Source organism: Narcine bancroftii, chromosome 9, assembly GCF_036971445.1.
Source record: "Narcine bancroftii isolate sNarBan1 chromosome 9, sNarBan1.hap1, whole genome shotgun sequence".
In the NCBI taxonomy this organism is placed as follows: domain Eukaryota; kingdom Metazoa; phylum Chordata; class Chondrichthyes; order Torpediniformes; family Narcinidae; genus Narcine; species Narcine bancroftii.
The window spans coordinates 53082237-53110126 of NC_091477.1; the positions used below are offsets into that span (position 1 = coordinate 53082237).

General features: G+C 41.6%; 1 protein-coding gene across 4 annotated transcripts in view; it reads right to left on the reverse strand.

The window, feature by feature from the left end:
• Positions 1-27890, reverse strand: part of LOC138743649 (slit homolog 3 protein-like) — a 726007-nt gene that overhangs the window by 86633 nt on the left and 611484 nt on the right. For all 4 annotated transcript variants that reach the window (XM_069899177.1, XM_069899179.1, XM_069899178.1 and 1 more), the window contains 2 exons: positions 7720-7870; positions 6367-6441 (listed from right to left, as the gene is read on the reverse strand). In XM_069899177.1, the coding sequence (XP_069755278.1) occupies positions 6367-6441; positions 7720-7870 (226 nt within the window). The remainder of the gene's footprint in view (positions 1-6366; positions 6442-7719; positions 7871-27890) is intronic.

Sequence of the window (27890 nt, forward strand, 5' to 3'; positions counted from 1 at the left end):
CAAGAGCTTAAGCGGAAGGAATCTGGTCCCCTTAGCAAATGCTTCAAGTAACAGGGCCACTACAGTGGGCAAAGGATGTAAGACAGGTGCACGGAAAATAATTTTTATGCGATCTGGAAGTCAATGCCTGCAATATGGTAGAGGTAGGGAAGATAAAAATCATTCATAAGTCTGTGAAGAAAGAAGGGGGAACTGCAACCTGCTCTGCCAGGAGACCTGGTGGATTGAATGCCCCTTCAGTGCTATAATGTGTGATTCTGGGTAAGCTGCCTCCTATGGTAAAAGACCAAGGTCATTGCCTTTGCCCAACCAGGGAATGATCAGAGTCAAGAACAAACTGGGACTACAAATGGCAACATTAAAATCTGACTCAGCAAAAAACTCAAAATTAAAATCTTATGAATGAATAGTTACATCAGACTCTTGGCTCCAATTTGGTTTGGGATTTGAGGCCTTTTCCCTCCTCCCTCCATGGAAATCTAATAAGCTCCCTTGATGGTTCTCTGTGTAGTCTGTTTAATTTCTCCAGGTGCAGGTACTAAAGTGAGTTCAAAATTAGAAATTCCTTCTTCCTTTGTCTGAAGGACTGAACCAAACTTTCCAAACCACACCTGGGAAAATTAAATGGTTGACTGAGGTCATGGCTTAAGCCTTAATGTTTCATCAGTGTTTGGACGGAATGAAAGATGATACAGAAAAGGTAAGAGAAGCCATGTAAACAGGAGAATGTGACCCAGTACAAGGACATATGGCAGATCAGACTAGGTTACCAGATTAGCATGGGCTGTGAAAGATCCAACAAAATTACCAAGTGCTATGGTGACAGCAATGTTACTGGCATATTACATGCTCATGAGTATTTGCACCAATTTAAGGAATATACCGATGTCCAGCAGTTCACACGAGAAGGAGATCACATCCGAAACAAGCCTGATATTGAAGGGGAAATTCACTTCACCTTGGTTAAACGTGAAGAGGAGAGAAGGCATATAAATATTTCAAAGAAGATAAATTAATCAATTTCCTGGGCTTTGTAGAAAGCCACGTTCTGCCCTTGGTCTGCTCTGATGATTAATTTCCGAGTTATTTAATTTCTGGGTCCCTCTTATTCATCAATGTCACTCTTACTATTCACTTATAGAAAGGCAGAATATGAATCATCCTGTTTTTTTTTCTCTATTTTGCTGCTGCCAGATGTAAAGATTTTCTCAGAAGCAACTACAAATTGAAAAGATGGAGCATATGGCTTTGATGCTCTCAGGTGGTTTGTGCCTGCCAGAGGTGTTAAAGGCCCATTGATCAACAGGAGCCTTCAAACTAAATTATAGATTCATTTGGTTCGTAATGCAAGTTCTCAAGGCAATCCCTTCAGTCCTCTTCCCTCACTTATTTCCCTGTAATGCATCCTCTCTCACATGCCCGTAACAGACCCTTGGTTCTGCTGCCATATACCTTAGCAGAATTTCCAGTGGCCCATTAATCTATTGGAGAGTCTTTGGGATATGGGAGGAAACCGGAGCATGGGGGAGGTGATGTGATGCTGGTGGCATCGGCGGTAAGGATTGCTTGGGTGCAGCGCCACGCCGCACCAAACAATTGCAGCAGCCCGTGTTCAACCACACTGCAAGCAACTTTGTCCTTTCCCCCAGGAGAAAAAATGATTGGGATTCATTGCAGGGTTTATTCACTAGAAGATGGACTGTCTACACCATTAGTGTGTGAGGCTCCCCAATGACCATTCAGGTTAAACCACTACAGTGAGCACTGATATGTGAACATCGATCAGCAAATTCTGTTTCCTTCCACATGCCTCCTGCCAGAGCTCCTTTCCTGCTGAGGTACATTTCAAAACTGCTCTCTTATTACGAGCAACCCAATGTCAAGCTACAGTAAATGAACCAACTCACAGTGTCTACATGTGCTCATTTTCTAGCAAGTTCCACTTGGTAGCACTGAAGAGGATTGCTGGCAGTTAAACTTGAAGGTATGACCTCTGTGACTGCAAGATGTAATGGATGTTATCGTATCTCAGTCACCCAGTAGTATAGTGGGATAATGTTAATTGGTGATAACTATTTAAGGTGCCTTTCATATTTTGGGCACCATACAATGCAGATTCTGACTTGAGAGAAATGTCATTTGCTCAAGGAGGTTAAACTCTTGAATCAAGAGAGCAACAAAACATACTTGGTTTCAACAACATTGATGAAGTGAGCATAAAACACTAGATGTGAACAGCTGCGGCAGATTTCTTTTCCCTATGTTTCTGTTCTGTCTTATGACGGATAAACTGGCTCATTGCCCCCACCTTCCCAATACCCCGCCCTTCAGTCAGTGTTTCAACACATCACTTCACTCATGGCAAGTGATAGAATTCACATTTGAGAGCAGGGAAGAGATATTGTCCCTGTTATGAGCTGAAGGATTTTCTGGAGTTGCTCCTCATTAGGGATTCAGAACATGATACAATTTTTGGAAATGCCCCAGAGACCCCCAATGTATTTTCCCCTTTGACTCAGTGAGGGCTTGAAGAAAGGGTAACAATCCTCCTTCAAGTTGAAGGACGTCAGTCGAGCAGTAACAAAGTATGTGTCGCAGTTAAACAAGCATCTGTTTCTCAAATCATTTTCAGAAGATCCAATAACTTATATCCCCTCTCTGGTCCAGAATAAACCTTTTGGAGTTCAGTAGCTCTGGATTCTGGGCCTTGCAAGGAGCAGGACTCTGCCTGAGTTAAATAGAGAACATGCCAAAGATTTGACTCAAGCCATGAAAACAAATTGAAATCATACAAGGCAGAACAAACTTGGGAAACCTTCATGTGAAGAGTGCTGAACTGCACTAAGAACTCGGGGAGGGCTTTGGGGTGGAATTGGACTTCTTTCTGTCATTGTTTGGTATTTAACTTCAATAGCACCTTCAACACTGTTGATTCCGTGTGAGTAACCGGCTAATTTAGCAGGTCCGTTCCAAGTAATTGCGCAGTGTGAAACGTCCCAATCTGGCTCTGACACTTGGTGGAGTTAACTCACTAATCACCTTCTGGCAGTGTGAAAGCACAACCTGCTCTTGCATGGTCACTGCTGATGGTGGGACCACCCTTCCTTTTAAAATGCCAGGTTGCCGATTTACGGTGCAGTGGGAAAGGCTCTCGAGGTGCAGCACGCCCGGTAAGTTTACCTGCTTCCTAGGAGGGTTGGTGGTGTGAAAGGGGCTAAAAAGAATCATGCACGGTTTACAATAATGGGTTAATATTTATGCTGTTTTGTAAGCTTCTATGAAATGATTTTCTGAATCACCGCATGTAGCATAGAAGAATTAATTGTTCCATTTACATCAAGACCGATTGTGTTTTGGAGGAAGTTGATGCATTGATTCAATCAGCGTTCTTCCTTTGAGCTTAATCTAATCATTCTCTTTTATTGAGAAGATTTACATATTGGAAATGATTTGCAAATTGTTCAAGCCCAGATGGCCTTGATATTCATTACATTTCAACATCTGTTTATTATAGTTCATTTGTACATGTATTGGTAAATTTGTTTGTCAACCTCTCTTTCAAACAAGTTAACAGAAGTGCCAGAGGAAGGGGTGTAGAACAGCAAGTATCATGGCAACTTTTCAAACATGGTTTGATCGGAGAAGCAAGGCCTGACTGATGATGAGTAAAGGATTAAGGTAGTGACATGAGAGTGTTTTTATTGTAAATTAATTTGGATTCTATTGAATACCAGTCTGCCAGCTTGTAATTGATGAATCGCTGACTTACTAATATTTTCTTTTTACAAAGCATTTGCCGTTTGACGTGGTTCTTGTCTACTTATTTGCAATAATTGTAAACATGTAATATCACTAATGGGTAAAAATGAGAGAAGATCAAGGAAGCTACTTGAACAAAAGAACTGAATGTGATAGAAGGCCAATCCATAAATGTAAGAGTCCTTATTGATAAATACAAAGAAAACCAAGGCAACTAACGATGCAAAGGGTTGGGTAAGATTAAATGAAAAGCAGAGGAAAATGCAAAATAGCATAGACCACTTGATCTGGGAGAGAGAAAGAAAGGACATCAAAAGATAGCCAAAGTGGTAGCAAGAGCAATAAAAAGAAAATGGCAAAGATATGAAAACCAATACAAATTAGTAAAAACAAACAAATGATGGTGAGGGTCCACATGGGAAATTTAAAACTCATAATGGGGAGATTGATCAAAAGAGAAAGGAAATTGTGAGTGCTGTAGTTGCAATTAAGCCTTTGTACCAGTTTTTAGGGGAAAGGCAGAAAATACCAATCACACAGAAATGGATATTGAACCTACCCAATTTTATCATGAAGAGAATAATGGAAAAGCCATGAAATCGCTATTAAGGATTGAAACAACAGAGGTGAGAATAGATCTTTAATATTGTCTTAAAATGTTCTTGGTGATGAATTGCTTCGTGTAAATTGCAGTCCATAAATTAAAAAGGATGGAAAAAGGAAAATAGGAAGATCCTCAAACTTGCAGATGAGACAGATCAGGATACACGAGATTTGATATTTTCACGACGTGCTTGAAATAGGCAAGGTTGACTGAAACCAGAAATGGTTTCCTGGTATCGAAGGGTGAGGACCAAAGGTGGAATAACAGAGCCAGGGAGGCATCCAGTGTGAATGGGAGTTGCACAGCCGTGCCGGAATGAAAGGACTCAGAGACGTTTTACCCTGGGCCTTGGGACGGCCGATGCTGGAGTTCGGGAAGCTCCATGAACTGTGACTGCACGGTGTATACTCTTCTTAACACCAGTGGGGAGTTGCTGAACCTGACTTGTGGTGGCAGCTCATGTCATCCACAGTGGCTTCCGGGATTAGGGGAAGCGCTCTTTGCCATATGAATGGTGGACATTTTAACCTCTGCTGCAAACTGACTTGCTGTATCAGGTGTAAACTCTAATAACTCATTGTGTTGCACTGTATTGTTAGGCAGTTTTCTAACTTTACACTGAGATCTACCATGTTTCATTGCTAGTTTTACTAGACAATGACAATGAATTGAATCTCAATCTCAAATCATTCATGAGAGATTTACATGAAGCTCATGGAATTGAAGGCAAATGATTGACTCAGATAGGAAACTTCCAGGGCAGCAGGATTAAGAGAGCAGGAATAATGGCCAGGCATTCTAAATAACAGGGAGTAATCTGTCAATGAGCTATCCTATACATAAAAATGTTAAATGATTATATAGAAGAGCACAAAGTATGAGAATACAAGTACAAGATTTGGGACATTATAGAACAGCAGTACAAGGCATTATTGAGACCACACTTAAAATATTGTATGAAGTTCTCGTCATCTTGCTGTAGGACAGACATCACAAAGCTGGAAAGGGCACAGAATGCCAGGACAGCATGGTTAGTGTAGGTATCGCTATTACAGCTCCTTCAACTTGGGTAGAAATCTGGTACTACCTGTAAGGAGTTTTCCCCATGACTGTGTGGGTTCCTCCTGGCGCTCTAGTGTCCTCCCACACTCCAAAGATGCATGAGGTTAGTAGGTTAACTGGGTGTACTTGGATGGCACGAGTTTGTGACCCAGAGGGCCTGTATCATGCTGTATCTCTAAATTAAATTAAATTAAAATGAAACTAAAAGATTCATGAGGGTGTTACTGGGACTGGAGGACTAGCCAATCTTTCCTTCCTGCTACTGCTCTCCATTCCAGCAATATCCTCTTTGGCACTTGCTCTACTGTGAGCACATCCTTCCTGTAATGTGGCAACCATAATTAGTTTAGTTTCATTTATTTTATACAGCATATTTAAAACAAGTCACATTGACCAAAGTGCTGAACAGATCATAAATTACATCTTAACTTAAACAGCTATTTAAAGTGCAGTGTAAACTGGGTTCCCAAGGTTCGGAATTGTACATACAACATGGTAGCAATCACTTCAAAATGCTTGTGAGTAAAAATACAACTTTAGCCTGGATTTGAAAGAGTTAAAGGAAGGGGCTGATTTGACAGAGGGAGAGATGTTGTCCCACAGGTTGGGGGCTGCTATCGCGAAGGCTCAATCTCCCCTGAGTTTTCAATTTGAGCACAGAACTACCAAGCACCCTAAATTGGCTGATTTGAGGGATCTTGAAGTGGAGTAGGGTTCTAGGAGATCAGTGATGTGTGGTGGGGGGATATCGTCCATTAAGGGCTTTGTAAACAAACTGGAGAACTTTAAAATTTATCATGAGAAATGTACACAATACACCAAGAATTTGAATACATTATTCAGAAGAACCTCAATAACATTTCATTGGCATTTACAATAGAATCATACGACCCCTCACGTGCTCTTGTGAAAATAACTGGACACTCATTTGATAAACTTACATTTTACGCAGGTTGGGAAGCTTTTTGAAGATGCCTGTGGCCTCCAGGACAGTCAGCTCATTGTCATTCAACCGCCTGAGCCAATCAAAAAAGACACATAAAAAAGGATAAAGACTTAATGTGCCAAAGAATGTTGATCAAAATGTGAAACAATTCAGCTGAACATGATGACAAATTAAACTAAATCTCCTGCTTGCTCATGATGCAAATCCCTTTAGTCCCCACACATCCATATGTCTAAATTGTGGAAGGAACCGGCAGAGAATTTAACCACGTAAACTAACTTTAGTGCATTATGGGTGAAGGAAATGTAGTAAAAAATGTTTCTTTTGGACAAGAGAGGTTTGTCAAAGGGCCATTCATCTCATCATCATTGTCTAAACCATGTTTTGGACCCACTATTTCAAGTTGTCACCATCCTTTGCCACTTACTTCAGAGTTCAATTCCTGCAGAATAATGGATTCTCCCCACTGCCTTTTCAATGATGCTCACTCTACTTGTTGCAATCTCCTCAATAACTTCAATAGATACCCACATGGTGTCATTGAATCACAATTCACCTTCATCTTGAATGAATGGACTGGGGGGGGGGAGGGCAGAAAAGAGTGGAGTCCATTGCATCGGAATCTCATACAACTTTTCTTCTCAGCTGTTAGTTTTCCAATTACCTCTAGTTTTTAACCCATCCCTGAAGACCAGGATTTCAAATAGTTGGTATGATTTGTTGAAGTGGATATTATTTTTGTATGCAGATATTGGCAGGAGATATATATAGAGACATAGCACAGTAATAGGCCCTTCTGGCCCACAAGTCCATGCTGCCCAAATACACCAAATCTCAAGAGTTTTTGGAAGGTGGGAGGAAACCAGAGCACCTGGAGGAAATCTATGCAGATGGGGAGAATGTACGAACTCCTTACAGTCTGGCCAGATTCAAAACCAGGGCGCTGGCTCTGTAATAGCATTGTGCTCACCACTGCACTAATTGTACCACCCTTTTTTGTGACACCATGGATCACATGTGAGGTCCTTGTCTAGAGGTTCAGCCCATAGACCATCCAAGGCTGGTCACTGCTTCTCCCCTCTCTGTACAGTGGTCATGAGGAAAACAGTGGCATCGCCGACAGGTTAGATCAGTTAGCTGACACTTTCAGATGGTCCTTTGTGGCTTAGATCACATGATCCCATTTTTTGTAATGATGCAGTGCTATTATCCCCCATCTCAGTTCTCTCCCTTGAACCAATAGGATTTCAACAGTCATAATTTAGTTTTAATGTTACTGCTTTGGTGAGAGGGCAGAAGATCACTCTCTGCATAAGTAGAAGGTGTTTGGCCTTCCAGCCAGACTTACAGTTCAGTGGTGTACTCTGGGAGATGACTGGGGATCCTAGAGAGCTTCTGATTGGAGCAGTCCACAACAGTTCCCTCACAGCGGCACTTCTCAGGGCAGACCAGGTCCCTGAAGCAGTCACTGCTCAGCTTAAATCGGTAATCCTCGGAGCCTGTGCACAACAATAATCATCATTCATTAGGATTATTATTGATAATATTCCTTGTTCCTACACAATTTTGACTCACTGGACCCTTGTATATGTGTGTAGAAACAAGGGAAGTGCATGTACCTAAAGCAGTGGTTTTCAAACTGCCTTCATAAACTGGCATCCCACTTTAAATAATCCCTATCCCATTGGTGCTCTGTGATGGTAAGGGATTGCTTAAGGTGGTATGTGAGTGGGAAGGAAAGGTTGAGAATCACTGCTCTCAACCTCATTGTTACTGAAATATTTTGCATGAGAAAAATTGTCATTGGTCCATTTCCTTTGGAGCTGTGAAACTGTGCACATAACGAGTCAATTAGGTATGATTAAAACAGTGGATTTCAAATTTTTCTTCCTACTCACAGAACATCTGTGGCATAAGGATTTCTTACGATGGAATGTGAGTTTAGGGATCAGTTTGAAAACCACTGACCTAGAATGATGAGGCAGCACAGTCGGCAGATCAGTTATGGGAGTACTGTTCCCTGTAAAGGAGAGAGAGAGAGACAGAGAGAGAGACAGAGAGAGAGACAGAGAGAGAGACAGAGAGAGAGAGAGAGAGAGAGAGAGAGTGTGTGTGTGTGTATTTTGAAACCAATCCACAAAGGAAATTAACTTATGAAGAAAGATTATTTCCCTAAAATAATGTAAATACGTTACTTTGTACAATGCAACATACTTGTATTATATTAAAACATGCCAATACAGTTTTATTAGCTACGAGAGATGGGCTGTACCAAAATTATCTTGAAACAATTTCAGGTTTACATTTCTACATACTTTTGTCACAGGAAAGAAATTTTCACAACATAAGATCTTTGCGCACAGTGACTACGAAAAATTAGAGGGAACATTGGTTGTGAGATGGAGTTTGACTGATGTTCATGTCCATCTGTATCTGTCTTGGCCGACGGAGACTTTACCAAGACATATAGACTTGTGCCAAATATACACGCTGGTTCATTCACCCTGCACCATGACCCATCCAAGCTTAGCCATTCTGTCTCTGCACTCCACATAATGCTTAGTTGAAGGGGAGAAGATATTGGCTGTAATATTCCTGATCACTCAGTGCATCTCCTAATGATAATATGGCAATGAAAAATATTGTCCATTTATTCAACAGAGATGAATGTCTCCTCAGCCTTTTTCTGGCTCATGCAGTTGACACACTGGGTTCCCTATTGTCCTACTCCGTCCTCATGACACGGACCATCTCCCCTCTGCAAGCTAAGCCTTGATAAAGGGTTTTGGCCCAAAACATCAACAATTCTTTTCTCTCACTGATTCTCTTGACCCACTAAGTTCCTCCAGCAGAATAAAGTAAATCACAAAATTCTGTAGACACCGTAGATGAAGTAAAAGCACAAAATGATGGAGAAGCTCAGCGGGTCGAGGGGATACATTTTGCATTTTCCCTCCAGCAGACTGTGTTTTGCTGAACATTTTATGTCTGATTTCTCTGCTCTTGTGACTTAATTTAGCTTGTATATCTGAATGATTATGAAATTGAATTTGGTTTGCCCATTGCTTATTCACAGTGTAGAGCTCGTCGAAAGAACCAAAGACTTGTTGATCCAAATCAAGGCTTTTATTAGCAAAAGACAGGAGCTCTTCACAGGTGGCCAACCAGTCCGGAATGATCCGACCTGGCTAGGGACACAACCCTTTAAGGCCCAGACAATAGGCGTGGCTAAGCTCTCAGCCAATCGCTGTAAGCACAGTCTAGATACTGTAACTATATACACTATATACATTGGTGATAGATCTGTACTATCACACACAGCTTAATTCTTCCTTCTTCTTTTGCCAGGTTGAAGAAGGGAACTATGGCTATAATTCTGTATTAGCAGCCCAGAGATTAATGGTTCAAATCTCATCATGGTAAATTAAGATATTGTAGGACTGATCATTCTGTCTAATTAGCATTCCACCATTGCTTACACTATCACCAATTCACTGTAGAATGTACCATCTGCAGCCTGTTACTGTGACAGCACCTACCTCCCTATCGTGTGATCTTCAGCGCCAAACATGTTGATTGCTCATGTAGAATCCTTCTCAAAATTGGCTGTTCTCAGAAAATATCTCACCCTTCTCTGTCTCCACAAGCATGATGATCTTAAACAGAGCAGCAGAGCGCAGTGGATAGGGTTACACTTTTACAGTGCCAGCGATTGGCTCCAGGATTCGAATCTCACGCTGTAAGGAGTTAGTTGGTTCTCCCTGTGTCTGCAAAGGTTTCATCCAGGGGCTCTGGTTTCTTCCCACCGTTAAAACGTATCGGGGTATAGGTTAATTGGGTGTAATTGGTCAGTATGGGCTCTTGGGCCGAAATAGCCTGTTACTGTGCTGTATGTCTAAAATTTAAATTAAAAAAATACCAGGCCTACTGCAGATCACAGACGCAATCTCTGCATAGAATGGAGTCAGGCAAAACCATGATGAACCACTCTACAATAATGAATTTCACCTCCAACAAATATCTAGCTCAGGAATTAAACAAGGCCCTTCCCTCTCCAATCGGAGAGCTAAATCCTTTCCTCTCCTATCAGACAGGTACCTTCACCACCAATGAACCTCAGCTTTTTTCTCTTCTACTCTCACTCCTATCTCTACCTTTTATCTGTTAGCCTGTGCTTCTCTCCTCTCTTTCACCACCCCCCCTCCCCCACAGGCACCTATGTTTTATCCTGCTTTTGCTTATACTGGTCAAAGGCCCCAGGCCTGAAATGTTGGTTTCCCTCTACTTTCCATGGATGCTACATGACCTGCTGATTTTCTCCAGCACTTTGGTGTAGCGCACCTAGCTCAGAAAATGGTTCAACCTTCATCCTCATCAAAGTGGAACCAAGGTTCTCCTAATCTCAGTTATTCATGATAGCACACAGAGTTGTGAGCAATGAGAATTTATTGTCACATACAGAAGAACAGATGTACCAAATAAACTTACTTACTGCAGCCATACCAATAAGATATACCAAATACATTAATACACATTAAATTATGGCAAGACAGAAAGAGAGATAATAGAGAAGGATAGAGAGATAAATATTCACAAATGCAGTTACTGTGAGGAAAGAAAAGTGACGAAGTAGGAGACTAAACTCCAAATCATCATTGATTCCTCTGAAACATTGGAGAGGATAGGCCTCATTCTAAACATTCACTCATCAAACGCCCCCCCGAGCAACCAAGATCCAGAAAATGTCTGCAAGAAAATGTGGATCAGAAAATGGATTGTCTGCATAAAATGTTGAACTCAAGAACAAAGATGTTTTTGTTCCAATTATATGGGAGTCTGCTGAGACCACATCTGGAGATTTGCACACAGTTCTGGTCTTCTGCTTTGGGAAGAGTACATTTGGAATTGGAGAAGTGAAAACAAAAGTTCACCAGATTGATTCCTGGGAATGGAATATCTTCCCTCTGAGGAGAACTTAAGCAGACTAGATCAATATTCTCTGGAATTTAAGAGAGTGAGAGGTAACCGCAGAAACCTATGGATAATATTTCCCAGAACTGTGCTGCTTCTGGAGCCAAGGGTCATAGATTCCAAACAAGGGTTTAGCCAATCACTAAAGAGAGGAGAGGAATAAAAAGTCTTTACCAGTAAGTTGGTGAATCTTTGGAACTTTCTACTGAAATAGCTGTGGAACATGAGTTACTGAGAATTTTCAAGATTGAGATCAATCAACGTTAAGATATTAGAGGAATCAAGGGATGTGGGAATAGAAATGAGAAGATGGGTGGGGCAAATCAACCAACCGTGATCGCGCTGAGGGCCATTGAGTTGGATGGCCCTCTCCTTTTTCTCTGCTAATGTTATTATATTCTTTCCAGCCGTTCAACTATAAAAATAATTGCTCAGCTAAAGAATGGGGCTATCCATTTATTTCGAGCAACAGGTCAGCGAAATAGAAGTGATCTTTCCTGTGTCACCGGCAGGCTGAAAACACATACAGAAAACATAGCTCGGTTTGCTTCTATTTACTGATTGGAATAGCACTTGCCACATGAAAGAAATTCATTCCACAGCTTGTGATTTTCTGTTCCGATGCACGTCTAAGGCCTTAGATCATTTTGCAACACAATTTGCATGTGAATTAATTTTTCATTCTTAATTTGCACATATTACTTTGGCATAATGTTACATGAGTCTTTAGCATTTTAAATTTAAGTTTAGGGCACACAGAGAAATTTGCACAAATTTGTGGTTTAACAGTCCACCTTATTTGACATTGGTTAACTTGCTTGTTATACCTCTGTTAACTTGCTTGTTATACTTCTCTAATGCCAAAATATGCAATTAATCACAGGGACCTTCTTTAGTGCTGCATTGAAACACTGCTCATAAGCTGGCCTACACTGATCAGTGGTAACTGTTCATCCATTTAATATTTATTAATAAGTTAGTGCTCTTCCTTCAAAGGCTATTTCCTCATTTCCCCACAACGTGCTCCATCTGCTAACTTCTTGCCCATTCGTTTCACCCCAGGCTGGTGTCCTCCTCAAAATTTGCTAATTTACCACTCTTTGCTGTGTCAGTAAATTTGACTGAGTGCTTTTATGTACTACAAACTTTTCTCTTCTTTTCAATCTTTTTATTGGTTTAACATATGCAAAGTACATAGGTACATATGGTTATAATAATAAAGTAAATTAATATCAAGCTACAAGTATCAAATAACAGTGAACAAGATACATATGTTATACTATACACTTCTGAGTATGGTCACTTCATCCAATACATTAATAAATCTCAACAATTACTGCTTGCCAATCAAACCATGACCCATTGCTCCCAACTGTCTATTTCCCTATAGTCCCTCTCCAAGCTACATTTAACGTATGCGTTCCTATCAGTGTGGTAATATTTTATGTGACATCATTTCGAATGTCATCTGAAGTCTCGATACACCACAGCTTCAGATTCCCCCTTTTTTCCAGCTGTTTGAAGAACTCTATTATATTTATTGTCATAGAATCTTAAAGCATGAAAATGTACCCTTAAGCCCACCATGTCCATCCCAAGCTCGTGCAGATATCCACCTACCGTTATCCCGTTTCTCTGCATTAGGACCATATTCTTCCATCCCTTGTCTATTCAAATGTCTGCCAAAATGCCTCCGCTTCCTCTGGCAGCACATTCGGGGTAGTATCCATTCTCTCTGTTCTGCTATCAAACGTGAGTTCCCTTAAAGAGCCATGCTGAACCTGTTTAATTATCCTCTGATTTTTCCAAATGTCCTGCTGTTATCTCCTTATTGATAGATTAGAGCACTTCCTCAATCACAGGATTTTAATAATGGTGGTGTTACATTTATCCTTTTCTAATCCCCTGGGTCCTCTCCAGAATGCAGGGACTTTTAATGGAACTACTCTCTCTGCATCTTTCTTTTATCTTCCATTCTGACCCGGTGGAAAAAAAAGGGCAACGTGGCATTAGCTTTTTAAATGTTTTATGCCTTTGCATGCCATTTTGTGCGCACAGCTATTTAATCACTGGAGCTCTTTTGATGAACCTTTTCTTCCTCTGTTATCTCACACCAAGCTGGACAGATATTAATATGCCATAGAGTTTCCTTTAAATTTCTTCCAAATTGCCTGACTTGAAGCAGAGTAAAAAGAAAATCAAATACAGAAAGTGTCAGCAAGCCTTGAGCTAAAGGGAACAAAAATACTCTCCTTCAGTACTTCCAGAGGTACAATCATTACAAAATTAGATGCTATGAACTCCTGGCACGAGCCAGGACTTAGAAACAGAATTTATTTTCAACCCCAACTGTTATATTTTGCAGATCTGTAAAACATAACAGACTGCAGGTGCAGTAATGTAACTGCTTCTGTTATTTCTAATTTCAAAACAGAATTAATCTAACCCCTCATTTGTAATATTTATTGGATAAGGTATGTAACAGCTGGAAACTGCAACTCCACTCATCTTATTTGCAGAAAGGGCTTTGGCAAATACTAGAGCGCATCGGATGCCCCCCAAAGTTCCTCAACATGGTTATCCAACTGCACGAAAACCAACAAGGTCGGGTCAGATACAGCAATGAGCTCTCTGAACCCTTCTCCATTAACAATGGCGTGAAGCAAGGCTGCGTTCTCGCACCAACCCTCTTTTCAATCTTCTTCAGCATGATGCTGAACCAAGCCATGAAAGTCCTCAACAATGAAGACGCCGTTTACATCCGGTACCGCACGGATGGCAATCTCTTCAATCTGAGGCGCCTGCAAGCTCACACCAAGACACAAGAGCAACTTGTCCGTGAACTACTCTTTGCAGACGATGCCACTTTAGTTGCCCATTCAGAGCCAGCTCTCCAGCGCTTGACGTCTTGTTTCGTGGAAACGGCCAAAATGTTTGGCCTGGAAGTCAGCCTGAAGAAAACTGAGGTCCTCCATCAGCCAGCTCCCCACCATGACCACCAGCCCCCCCACATCTCCATCGGGCACACAAAACTCAAAACGGTCAACCAGTTTACCTATCTCGGCTGCACCATTTCATCAGATTCAAGGATCGACAACGAGATAGACCACAGACTCGCCAAGGCAAATAGCGCCTTTGGAAGACTACACAAAAGAGTCTGGAAAAACAACCAACTGAAAAACCTCATAAAGATAAGCGTATACAGAGCCGTTGTCATACCCACTCCTATTCGGCTCCGAATCATGGGTCCTCTACTGGCATCACCTATGGCTCCTAGAACGCTTCCACCAGCGTTGTCTCCGCTCCATCCTCAACATTCATTGGAGTGACTTCATCCCTAACATCGAAGTACTCGAGATGGCAGAGGCCGACAGCATCGAATCCACGCTGTTGAAGATCCAACTGCGCTGGGTAGGTCACGTCTCCAGAATGGAGAACCATCGCCTTCCCAAGATCGTGTTATATGGCAAGCTCTCCACTGGCCATCGTGTCAGAGGTGCACGAAAGAAGAGGTACAAGGACTGCCTAAAGAAATCTCTTGGTGCTTGCCACATTGACCACCGCCAGTGGGCTGATATTGCTTCAAACCGTGCATCTTGGCGCCTCACAGTTCGGCGGGCAGCAACCTCCTTTGAAGAAGACCGCAGAGCCCACCTCACTGACAAAAGACAAAGAAGGAAAAACTCAACACCCAACCCCAACCAACAAATTTTCCCTTGCAACCGCTGCAACCGTGTCTGCTTGTCCTGCATCGGACTTGTCAGCCACAAACGAGCCTGCAGCTGACGTGGACATTTACCCCCTCCATAAATCTTCGTCCGCGAAGCCAAGCCAAAGAAAGACAGAAAATGCTGAATTGACAAGTTGCCTTCTTTAATCATGGCACTGAGTATGAGCCCACCTTTGAAGTATTCTGTGCAGTTGTGGTTGCCCTGCCAAAGGACGAATGTCATGAAGTTGAGGGGGGTGGGGGGTGGTGTGGAGAAAAGACCCACAAGACCATTACCAAGATTGAAGGGATTGAGTTATAAGGTGAGATCAGATGAGCTGAGTCTTTGCTCTCTGTAGTGTAGGAGGCTTACATTTGACCTTCCAAAGTTATATAAAATGAGGGGCTTAGATAAAATAAATAGTCCCAGAATAAGGGAGTCAAAAACTAGAGGGCATCAGTTTAAGGTAAGAAGAAAAAGGTTTGAAAGAGACCTCAGGATGAGCAAATTTTTCACAAGAAGGTGATGCACATAGGGGACAAGCTGCCAGAGGAGTGGTAAAGCCAGGTACAATTATAACATTTAAAAGACATTTGGAGGGATATGTAGATAGGGAAGATTGAATGGGTTGTGGGTCAAGCAAAAGCAAATGGGACTAGCTCAGATATGCAAATTGGTCAGCATGCATGAGTTGAGCCAAATGACTGGTTTCCATCCTGTGCAGCTTATGACTTTATCTGTGTGATGTTTGCATCTGTTTTTTTTTTAATATGGGCCATTTTGTGGCATATTTTTGTACTGTCCAAAATAAAGGACAGCTTTTCCAATAGGCTTGAGGCTGTTGTGGATGAATTGTGGGTGTCCATTGCATAAATAAATAGAGATTCTATGACAAAATTGATCAATGTTAGGTATAGATTGGTAACTTATAATTTCATGCACCAATTATATTTAACTCTAGAACGTATGAAAAGATATAAACTGAGTGCTTCAGATTTGTGTTTTCAATGTAATGAGGAAAAAAGAACATTTTTGCATTCATTTGGTCCTGTGAGAAAGTTAAGGGTTTTTGGGGTTAGATTAAGAGACTGTTTGCAAGAAATCCTGAAACTAAAATTTTCTCTAGTCTCAAAGATCTTTTTAATTGGGGAAGCTACTGAAATGGCTTTGCTTAATAAGTTGGATAAATTTCAAATGGTGTTCTTACGATTAGCTTTAGCAAGAAAATGTATACCTGTTTCATGGAAAGATCAAATGGAGCTTATTTCACAAAGGTGGCATTCAGAAATGAGAAGGTAACACATAATTTATGGGATAAATATTATGCATTCAAAAAGATTTGGAGTCCATATTTGGACTATTCTAATTTGAAAATATGAGTCTGGACGTGCCTGCAGCTGGACCTCCGTATAATGTAATAAATGAACGACAAGTTATTCTCCTTATCTCTTTCTTTCTTAGTTCCTTTTCTCTTTAGGGGGTAGGTGGGGTAGAATTTGGTTAAAAGGAGGGGTAGAGTTAGGGGGGTTGGGTGATTAGGGTTATTTTTAATTTCTATTTAGGATTTTTTTGTTGTCTTTTTTAGTTTTTTTTCTATGTAACCATGAGGGTTTTTTTTGATACTTTGTTAACATTTTAATTATGTAATTGTGGCTACTGCTTTGTTTTCTAATAAATAAAATATATTTTAAAAAAAAATTTGTGGTTGTCCACGTCAATAGTGGTTCTGAAGCTTTCACTCCCTCACCCAGTTTTTCAGGTGAGGTGACCAATGCTCAAAATGTGTAAGGGTGCACAGGACCACAGACATGCAGGAAACAGTGATTACGATCCAGCATTGGATTAATTAGTTCTAATTGATTTCTAAATAAACATGAATGTGCTACAGATAAAAACTGTTTTTGATGTACAACCAGCAGAACCGACACTGATCAACTACAGATCTAGCCATGGAAACCAGCTTTGAAAAGGTCCATACCCCAACAGATCTGATTCAGCTTCTGGAACCTGATGGGGCTAGAGCACACGAACAAACATTCCAGTGCCAGTGGTTGACATACACGAACTGTTGAGTGGCCTTTATGAGACATTTTCAGGAGACATAGGTGAAGAGTTGTGGGCATTAATGGTATATAAAGGGTGTGATTGCACTGGACTGGATGCAGAGAATCTTCAAGATGTTGCAAATGACTAAATGTTTCAGTTAGTGGGGGTAGGTTTGTTTTTTTCTTGAATGAGGCATACAAAATTGTGAAGGGTCTGGATAGAGCGGATTGTCGGTAACGCTTCCAAACAGCAGAGGTTACAATAACCAAAGAACAAAAGGAGCAAGAAGTTTGGAAGGAATTGAAAACAAAACCAGCTTTACACCTGGAATTTGGAATGCACTGGTGATGGAGGTAGAGACTCTCATAGCACTTAAGATGTATCTTGACGAGCACTTCAATTACCATGGTAATGGACCAAGCCTGGGTAAATGGGAATTGTGTCAGTAGATATGATATGGTTGGCATGGACATCATCTCTTTCTGTGCTGCATGACTCCATAACATCACGAGGTATGAAAGCAAAGTGCAAAACAATTGCAGGCAATCTTGTGAAAAGACGCAAAAAAAATTGTACCCATTTTTGATTGTCACATCTAATGAGTTCCTGCAGAAGAAGTAAATGGAGCAACTGAAATAATCCCCAGACTTGACAAATTAAGGTTTGAGTCATAAGGCAAACAAATTCTCAGAATAAATAGAATGATGAAATATTTAAAATCATGACATATAAAAAGAAGGAAACTTTCCCAACATCAAAGTTGTTTGAGAATATATCTAATTAGCTCCACTCTTCTCGTCAGTTTCTGAAATCCTACGTTTTTCACTCTGAATTTATCCAATCTCTTTCATATATACCACTGATTTTGCTTCCATGACTACCTGAAGCAAAACAGGCCATTAAAACATACTGGGCAGAAAAAAAATCTCATTGCTCACTGACTTATTATTTTGTCAATTATTGAACCTCTTGCTGCTGATTCTTTGGCAAAATAAAACATTTTCTATCCATCCACTCTATCAAGATCAGTCATAATTTAAAATTCTACAATGATTTTTCTCTGAACCTTCTATTGTCTGATGACATCTGCACAAGTTTCTTCAGTCCTCTCATGGAACACAGGTCATCAATGCCTGACTAGAATTTATGGAGAGCCTTTCATAATCCTGGGATGGCACAAAACACTTTGGAGGCAATAAAATACTTTTCAATGTGGAGCCTTAAGGCCCTTCAGCCCAACTCATCCATGCTGACCAAGTTGGCATTCTGGGCTCGCACCATTTGCCAGCATTTGGCTCATAATTTTGTAAAAGTTTTCCATCCATATACCAGTCCCACATCATAATTATTCCATCCTCGATAGCTTCCCCGGTATTTCTTTCCAGATAAGAACTATTGGTACTAATATAGGAGGAAAAAAATTGCCAACTTTCATAAAAGCTGCTGCAGTTAACATAAAATAGTGAACAGTAAATACAACATGCAAAAGTGTTGGAGGATTATTTTTTATGAAGTAATTGAAGGATAAATTTTGCTGAAGGCACCAGGACAACCTCAAAAGTGAACACAATCTGCTGTTGAAACTCAACCGTTAAGCAACATAATTGGGAGAAGAAGAATGGTCAAGACAAAACCCATTATTCCCACTATTCCTCTGCGAAGTCTCATCATTCCTCCGAGAGTGCGTTTAACTGGGGGCCGGGGCCATCACATTGATATAATCATGAAGAAGGCATGCCAGCGGCAATATTTTTGTTAGGTGTTTGAGGAGATTAGGTATGTCATCAAAGAATCTTGGACATTTCTACATGGTGAGCATTCTGACCGGTTGCATCACTGAGTCCCAATGCACAGGACAGGAAAAGGCTACAGAGGGATGTGAACTCAACCAGTGCCATCATGGGCATCAGTCTCCATTAAAGTCATGAAGGACCCTCACCACTCCGGCCCTGCCCTCTTCTCACTGCTGCCATAAGGACCATCTATGACTTAAAAAAGCAGCCTCTATCCTCAAGGATCCCCACCACCCAGGCCACACCCTCTTCACTCTGCTACCATTGGGGAAAAGGTACAGGAGCCTGAAGACGAGTGCTCAGACCAACTGAAGACCAACACCCAACATTACAAACACAGCTTCTTCCCCTCTGTCATCAGATTTCTGAATGGATAATGACCCACAAACATTTATTATCTTCTTTTGCACTAATTATTGATTTTGAAATTTATAGCAATTTTGCACCTGTAATACACAAAGCAACAAATTTTATGACACGTTCACGACAATAAACCTGATTCGGATTCTAATTCTGAGCTTCAGACGCAGAGTTCCTTCAGCAGAGCTTGTTTAACTTCATATTCCAGCATCTGCCGTTTCCTATGTGTCACCGGGGCAACCTGCCTGATCTCTGTAGAGATCACTGAGGAAAAAAAGGCTGGATTTCTCTTTTTAATGACTCATCCAAAAGTCGTCAGCACTGAGGGTGCAGCAATTCTTGAGTGCTGCATTTTCTGAGTATCAGCTGACATTTTTCTCAAGTATCTCAAATGAGACATACTGATTCAAGAGAGGAAAAGCAAAACTACCCCAAGGTCTCCTTGTTTGATTGCATTGATTATATGTTCACTGATTCATTTTCCAACCTGACCACAGGTGGTTTCTTAGGTCTGCATGATTGGAAGCTGGTTATGGAAGAGTGATAACGGTCGACAGTTGAAATGCACAACATCGTCTATCACAGGAGAGGCCATGCTGGTTGACAACAAAGTCTTTGGCAATTCTTTTCTCACTTACATTCATTTGTTTATATAAATGACAATATCTCCCTATCAGTTGATCCAAAGTTCTGCTTCTTTTGATTCAATCCTGGATGATCAAGAAAGACCATCCAGATGTATGGTTCGTTGATTATTCAGGAAGCTGATGGCAGCGGGGAAGAAGCTGTCCTTGTGCCGCTGAGCACTCGTCTTCAGGCTCCTGTACCTTTTCCCCAATGGTAGCAGAGTGAAGAGGGTGTGGCCTGGGTGGTGGGGATCCTTGAGGATAGAGGCTGCTTTTTTAAGTCATAGATGGTCCTTGATGGAGTGAAGTCTGGTGCCTGTGATGTTGCAGGCCGAGTGAACAACCCTCTGGTCTTGTCCTGAGAGTTGGCGCCTCCATATGAGGCAGTGATGCAACCAGCCAGAATGCTCTCCACGGTACACCTGCGGAAGTTTACGAGAGTCTTCAGTGACGTACTGAACTTCCTCAGATACCTCGCAAAGTATAACCACTGGCAAGTCTTCTTTGTGATTACATCAGCATGGAAACTCCAGGACACAGCCTCAAAGACGTTGACATCCAAGAATTTGTTCTTGACCCTCTCCACTACTGAGCCCTCAACAAGGACTGGGTTGTGTACCCCTGGCTTCCTCCTGAAGTCCACACTCATCTCCTTGGTTTTGCTGACATTGAGCACAAGGTTGTTGCCATTACACCATTCAACAAGCTGATCCCTCTCCCTCCTGTACTCTTCCTTATTGCCATTTGTGGTTCTGCTGAAAACTGTGGTGTCGTCAGCAAATCTGTAGATGACATTGGAATTGTGCCTGGCCACACAGTCATGGGTGTATAATGAATAGAGCAGTGGCCTAAGTACACATCCTTGGGGTATGCCTGTGTTGATCAGTGAGGAGGAGACATTTCCAATTCATACTGACTCTGGCCTTCTGATGAGAAACTCAATGATCCAGTTGCAGAGGGAGTACAGAGGCCTAGAGTTGTAGCTTCTTGACCAATACTGAGGGAATAATGGTATTGAAGGTCAAGCTGTAGTCTATGAAGAGCAGCCATATGTATGAATCACTGTTTGAGGCGATCTAGAGCTGAATGGAGAGCCAGCCATATTGCATCTGCCATGGAGAGATTGTGATAATAGGTGAATTGCAGTGGGTCCAGACCTATACTTAGATATGCATTAATTCTGGTCATGGCCAACCTCTTAAGACATTTCATCACAGTAGAAGTTAATGCTACTGGGCAGTAGTCGTTGAGGCAGCCCACACTACATTTCTTGGGTACTGGGATGATTGATGCCCTTTTGAAGTCGCCATCTTTTCCTCAAAGACCAATTTCTTGTCAATTCCAGTGCAGAGATTTCAGTGGTCCTCCAACCACAGAGGAAAGCAGGCATCTTGTAATGTGACTTATTGCACTCAGAGACAAGTGAAGAGTACAAACACGCTTTTAATAGCTTACAATCAATGGCCAGAAGACACAATAGTCCTCAGGTGAATCTGAGATAAGGCGGGAAAACCAGGGTTTATATATTGGAGTAGGTGAGGGTGGAGCCAGGGGTGGAGCCAGCTATCTGAACAATACATAGACAATGAATTCCAGTTCACTGCACACCCCAATATGTTATGTGTTCTTTCTACCACAAATGATTCTCATATTCAAACATATGGCTCACATTGGATTTTGGTCTCAAGAAACCTTTTGCTGGATTTTTCATTGTGGCAAATGTGGCAAATTCCATTTTTGGGAGCTGATTTCTTGACAATTTTCTGTGTTGATAGATTTGAAAAGAGATCGCTGCATCGTGGACGACAGCTTTTGTATGCAAGTGAGCTGCATCTGTCATCCCTCCAATGCCATCAGCCGACTGACGAGCCTTCAACCTGGCTCCTGCCCTTTCTGAGCCTTACTCAAGTGTTTCCCTCACCTAGTAACCCCATCGTATCATCACAGAGACGTTAAACATACAGTAACCCCACCATATAGAGACTCGGGGTCCTCCGGTGGCTGTTAGATTACCCTGGGCCATCATATAATCGCAAAATTGGAATGTGACCACTTGCAAGAGTTGGGCATAGACCGCAGATCTGACATCTACGTTGACTTCCCCACAACCTCCATTTCTATTGAAATCACTATTTGTTGTGCCTGGAGTAAAACTATGGCAACTGCCACTTTGGCTTGGCGGAGTAAGAGAGGAAAAACTATGGTTTGAACAATCTTTGATCTAACTGCACAGTACCAATATCAAGTAGCCTGGAGACACATTTCAGATCTTTGAATTTTCATCCTTCCTCAGTCAGCTCCATAAATATCCCCAGGTTGTTGAGGTGAGGTAGCAGAGGCTTGTCATGCTGCAGAAAGACACGGAGCGTGCCATGGTGCTTGACGAAACCATGTTTTACTCGTAACTTGGAACCACATGGTTAGATCAAGCACAACAGAACACCACGCTTGGAATCAGAGCCAGGATTAGGCAATACCAAGGAGAGCAGAGAGGCAAGAGAGAATGCAGAAGACTGGTGAGCAGACAGTCTGGAAGCTTGGCTGGCGATCAATGATTTTTCCATGCATAAAAAAATTATACTGTGGTGTCCACACATCCAATTAGAACAGATTGTTACCTAGCAATACCAGGCAGGAAAACTCCAGTGTCGATACATAGACACTCTGGACTCTGTGATGAAATTCATAACCAGTTAATCCATAGAAAAGGGTGAGAAAACCATCACTAGGGTTTGTGGCAGCAGTCACATTTCAACACCTGGATAAACTAAGTCAGTGAATCAGTTTAGGTCTATTGATTTGCAAAATTCAGTCAAATTAAGTGGCATGGATGATTCTGCTTCATGTCTAAAATCGTTACAAAAATAAAGCTCAGGCAAAGTAATTAGTTGATCAGCCTTTGAACACCTTACCTTGCCACAGTTATGGAGGTGAAAAGGATCATTTCATAAATTGTCACAAGCTTAATCATGCAACAAGCAGCTGTATTAAAGAAAGATGCTTTCTGAAATCTAGAGCATATAATAACAGTAACATGGGATTATATTCTGCATTTTACATAATAACATATGCCAACTCATCTGACTTATGAATGACCTCACAAAATGAAAGTGATCAGAGTCCATCAGTTGTACATCAGTCATCAGTTCTGGCCAACCTGATCACTCACTTCATTACAACTCAGCATCCCAAATCTGTATCATCGCTTGCCAATATCCCATTGTGCAATTTAACTACTGAGAGGATGGATGGTACATGGTGGAATTAAAACAAGTAAAATTGGAAATGCCATCACCTCCCCTGGTGGAAAATTGCTCAGCCCCCAGCCAGTTGCTAATGGCCTTTTGAGTGCTGAATGTTCCCTCAAAGAGGAGCAACACCTGCCCTTCAGAGGAGATTAACATTCGCTGAAGGGCCTGGACACCTCGCTAAACTGTAACCCACAGTTTGCTTTTACAAAGATCAAACGTGGAGATAGTGGAAGGACTCAGCAGGTCTGGCAGCGTCCGTGGAGAGAAATGGACTGTTAAGGTTTCAGGCCAGGAGCCTTTGATGAGACTAAGGTGGGAAGGGGGCATTAGCAAGCATTAGAAGAAGGAGGGGGAAGGGCTGGGTTGGGGGGTGAAGACAATGAAGGCGGGAGAGGGGGAGCGGGTAGAGGAGAAAACTACGAAGGCAGGGAAGGAGTGGATGGATAGTTGAGTGAAAACTGAGTGCTGGAAGGCACAAGGAACAGATAAAAGACTGGTGGAAACAATGGAACTGGGTTGGGGATGGGGTTTACCTGCAACTGGAAACCATTGGGCTGTGGGAATATTACAGGCTGTTTCTTCAAGTTGGTGTTTGGTTTCACCCAGGTGATGGATAAGGCTGAGGACAAATAGGTCTGTCTGGGAATGGGGAGAAGAATTTCTCTCCAGCCACTCAATGATGACAATTTGACGAAGATATGCAAAATCCTGAGGGGTCTTCACAGGGTGGAAATGGAGAAGATGTTTCCTATTTTGGGACAATCAGGAACTGTTTGCAAATATGGGGCAACCTTTTTTGAATTGAGGTGAAAGGAATCCTTTCTCTCAAAGGTAATGATCCTTAGGAACCTTGCTGCCCAAAGAAAGCCACGTCTCCAAGTCGACTCAAGGCAGAGGCCCATCAATTCTTCACCGTAAAAAGTCACGGTGGGGGGGGGGGGGGGGGTTGATGGGAATGTAGCCATTATCAGATCAGTGGTGATCATATCAAATGGCAAGGCAGGCTCAAGGGGCTGATGGACCTGCACTGGTCCTAGTTAGTATGTTTGCATGGTTGGGGTGAGACAGGTAGACAGGCAGAGAAGTTTTGGAAGGGAAATGCCGAGCTTAAATGCTGGCTGCTAATAATGAAGCATCCCTTTTGAAAATGATTAAGTGGGCCAAGTTTGAGAAGCAGATATTCCAGAGGCTCATAGGGTTGGAGTGAACTACTCAGCACAGCATTAAAAGAGTACTGTACCAAAACACTGGCGATTGCTATTCGTACCCTGTGTAGGTCTTATTGATCAGTTTTGCTGCCTTGTCTCTGCTACTGACAGCAATGCAGAGGCAATAAATATTTGAGAGCTGAATCAGTAATAAATCCATCAATTTGGGGGAAAATCCAAATGCTCAAGATTTGCTGCAACCATTCAGCTAACCTGACCTCATAAGACTTATTTTCCAGTTCAGGTAAATTTCCTCTGCACTATCTTTGCTTCATCATCCATAGCTTCCATATACTTCCCATAATGGGTGACCAGAACTAAACACAACACAAGTGTGGTCTCACCAGAGATTTGTAGGGTTGCAACATGATATCTTGACTCTTGAACTCAATCCCCCAACTAATTAACCCCAGCATCCCATAAGACTTCTTAACTGTCCTACCAACCTGAGCAGTAACCTTGAGATGTGTATAGATTTGGAGCCCAAGGTCCCTCTGTTCCTCCACATTGTTAAGTATCCAACCATTTAACCTGCACTCAGCCTTCAAATTTGACCTTCCAAAATGCATCTCCTCACACTTATCTGAATTGTACTCCATCCGTCACTTTTCCACCCATCTCTGCATCCTGTCGATATCCTTTTATAATCTACGACAACCTTCAGCACTACCCACAACTCTTCCAACTTTCGTATCATCCAAAATTTACTGACCCATCCTTCTTGCTTCTTCACCTAAGTCATTTATAAAAATCACAAAGAGTAGGGGATCCCAGAACAGATCTCTGAAAAACTCCTCTAGCCACTGTCTATTACTATTCTCTACTTTCTACATGCAAACTAATTTTTAATCTATATAGCCAATGAGAACTTTGTCAAATGCCTTGCTAAAATCCATATAGACCACACCTACTGCCCTACTTCATTAACTTATTTTGTTACATCTTCAAACCCCTTAATTTCCAGATCAACCTGGTGAACCACCTCCAAAGCCAATATATCCTTTCTTAAGTGAAGAGACCAGAACTCCAGGTGCAGACTCACCACTGCCCTGTACACTTGCAGCTGAACATCTCTGCTTTTAAATTCAACCCCTCAAGCAATGAAGGCCAACATTCTATTTGCCTTCTTGATAACCTGATGCACCTTCAAACTGACCTTTTGTGATTTATGCCACAAAGGATCAAATTGGAAATAGTAAGTGATGGAAATGCGATGTATGATTACTGCCGCCAACTTTTGTGAAAGTGCTGACATTGATTAATTCCTTGTGTGAATTCATTTATCCATTCAGCCAGTAAGATAAGATGCAAGAAACTAATGATCATTCTGTGTTATCAGATGACTCTTCTCTGTAAACTAATACTTAAATACATGGAAAACATACTTAAAAGGGACATGGCAGAAGGGTACATAGATAACCGTACTGTCCAGCAACAACAACAATCTCACCAAAACCACCTGCAGAATTTGTTTCTATTTCAACATTCATGGACTTTTTCTGTTACCGTCCTGAATATTACAATCTCTTCTCACTGCTACTCCTTCAGGCAGAACGTACAGAAGCCTGAAGCCCAGCACTTCTTCGTACAAGAACACCCAAACGTCTGTTTGTGCTATTGAAGCATTACTTTTGTTTTGCCTGAAGTGCAATGTAAATAGTTGTTTATCTATCTATCTCTCTTGTTCCATTTCATGGCATGGTGGAAATTAAATGATGACTGTCGTAGTTGGTGAATCTCGCATTGCTTCAGCCTTCGGTGCATCTGCATATTCAACTTTTACAGTACATACATGACAATAAACATTCATACTCATACCTTCCCATCACATAGCCTGAGAGTACCTCCCCATCACTCTGAAAGACCAATATATTTTCTCTTCAATATTTGGAGCAAAAGTTTCCAAATGCTTGAATTCCAAAACAAAAGCAGAACACTGGAAGCCCTCACCATCAATTTATGCAGTTCTTTTGTTTAATTCAAATATTCCTTGAGAACTCAGGACCTCACTGGAACAAAATATCCCCACTGCAAGACATCCTTCACTGTAATGCTCCAGTGTATTATCTTCTTCTTTGGCTTGCCTTCGCGGACAAAGATTTATGGAGGGGGTAAAATGTCCACGTCAGCTGCAGGCTCGTTGGTGGCTGACAAGTCCGATGCGGGACAGGCAGACATGGTTGCAGCGGTTGCAGGGGAAAATTGGTTGGTTGGGGTTGGGTGTTGGGTTTTTCCTCCTTTGCCTTTTGTCAGTGAGGTGGGCTCTGCGGTCTTCTTCAAAGGAGGTTGCTGCCCGTCAAACTGTGAGGCGCCAAGATGCATGGTTTGAGGCGATATCAGCCCACTGGTGGTGGTCAATGTGGCAGGCACCAAGAGATTTCTTTAGGCAGTCCTTGTACCTTTTCTTTGGTGCACCTCTGTCACGGTGGCCAGTGGAGAGCTCGCCATATAACACGATCTTGGGATCTTATACTCTTTGTCTAACATTCCCCAATGGAATGTCTCTCGCACCGAAATAATATAGAATTATACATTAGTGCAGTAGTATTTCCTGATGCACAGCATCCTCCATTGAAACATTCATTTTGGCTGCAGCATTGCTCAAGATACAGCATCTCTCATTGTAGTTAAATGGTCTGATGTACTCCCAGTAACACTGATTGTTATGTATTAAAGAGTGTCAGCTGCATTAATTATCTATGACTAGCTCTATATAAGAACAAGCCGAACATAAAATGCATCCATTTTATAAAACGTTATGGATAAAGATAAAGATATGCAATCTGCATGAATCCAAATTAAGATAGATTGTGCCACTTAAAGCTTATAGTTCATTTGTTGCCAGTAATATTTTCTTTGAAACAACCTTTTCCTTGAGAATAAGGATTTTCAATTCAATTTTGTTGTATCAAAATGTTCTCATAGCTTATACCTGGATTGTTCCTCAGAACTGAACACGGAAGTACTATCCGTTTGGATTTCAGAGCCATGTCAACAGTGGGTTAGTTTAATTCGACAGAACATTAATGCAATGAAACAGACCTTGTGCCCAGTGTCTGCAGAGTCAACATTAGAAATGATCTGACCTTAAATTTCAAAATAAAGCACTGCACCCTGTTCGTACTTGATTCACTGACAATATTTAAGAACATTGACTACATGATGTCACCTATGCATGGAGCAACAAGTTACTAAAAAAAAAAGTTTTTTCAGAACAATTTACATTTAAGTACAGTTAACATTTCATTCCACATTTAAGGTGGCATGGTAATGGGAAATAAATGGTTCTCCAGAGAGGGATTTTGACGACTTCCAATCTTTGAGCCCCAGCACCATTGGAACTTCAATCAAATGGCTCCTGGCTTAGAGTTTTGACAGCTTAAATTGAAGAATTCTAGACCGCCATCTGAAAGAGCAGAGTTCCAATTCCAGGTTTAAGATTATGGTTTGCGGAGTGCTGGAAACCCCTTCAAAGAGGCCCACCTGAATTCCAATTATTCTTGGTTTCTCAGTGGGTGGCTCTGACTACATATTTCGTCCTTGACTTGCATTTC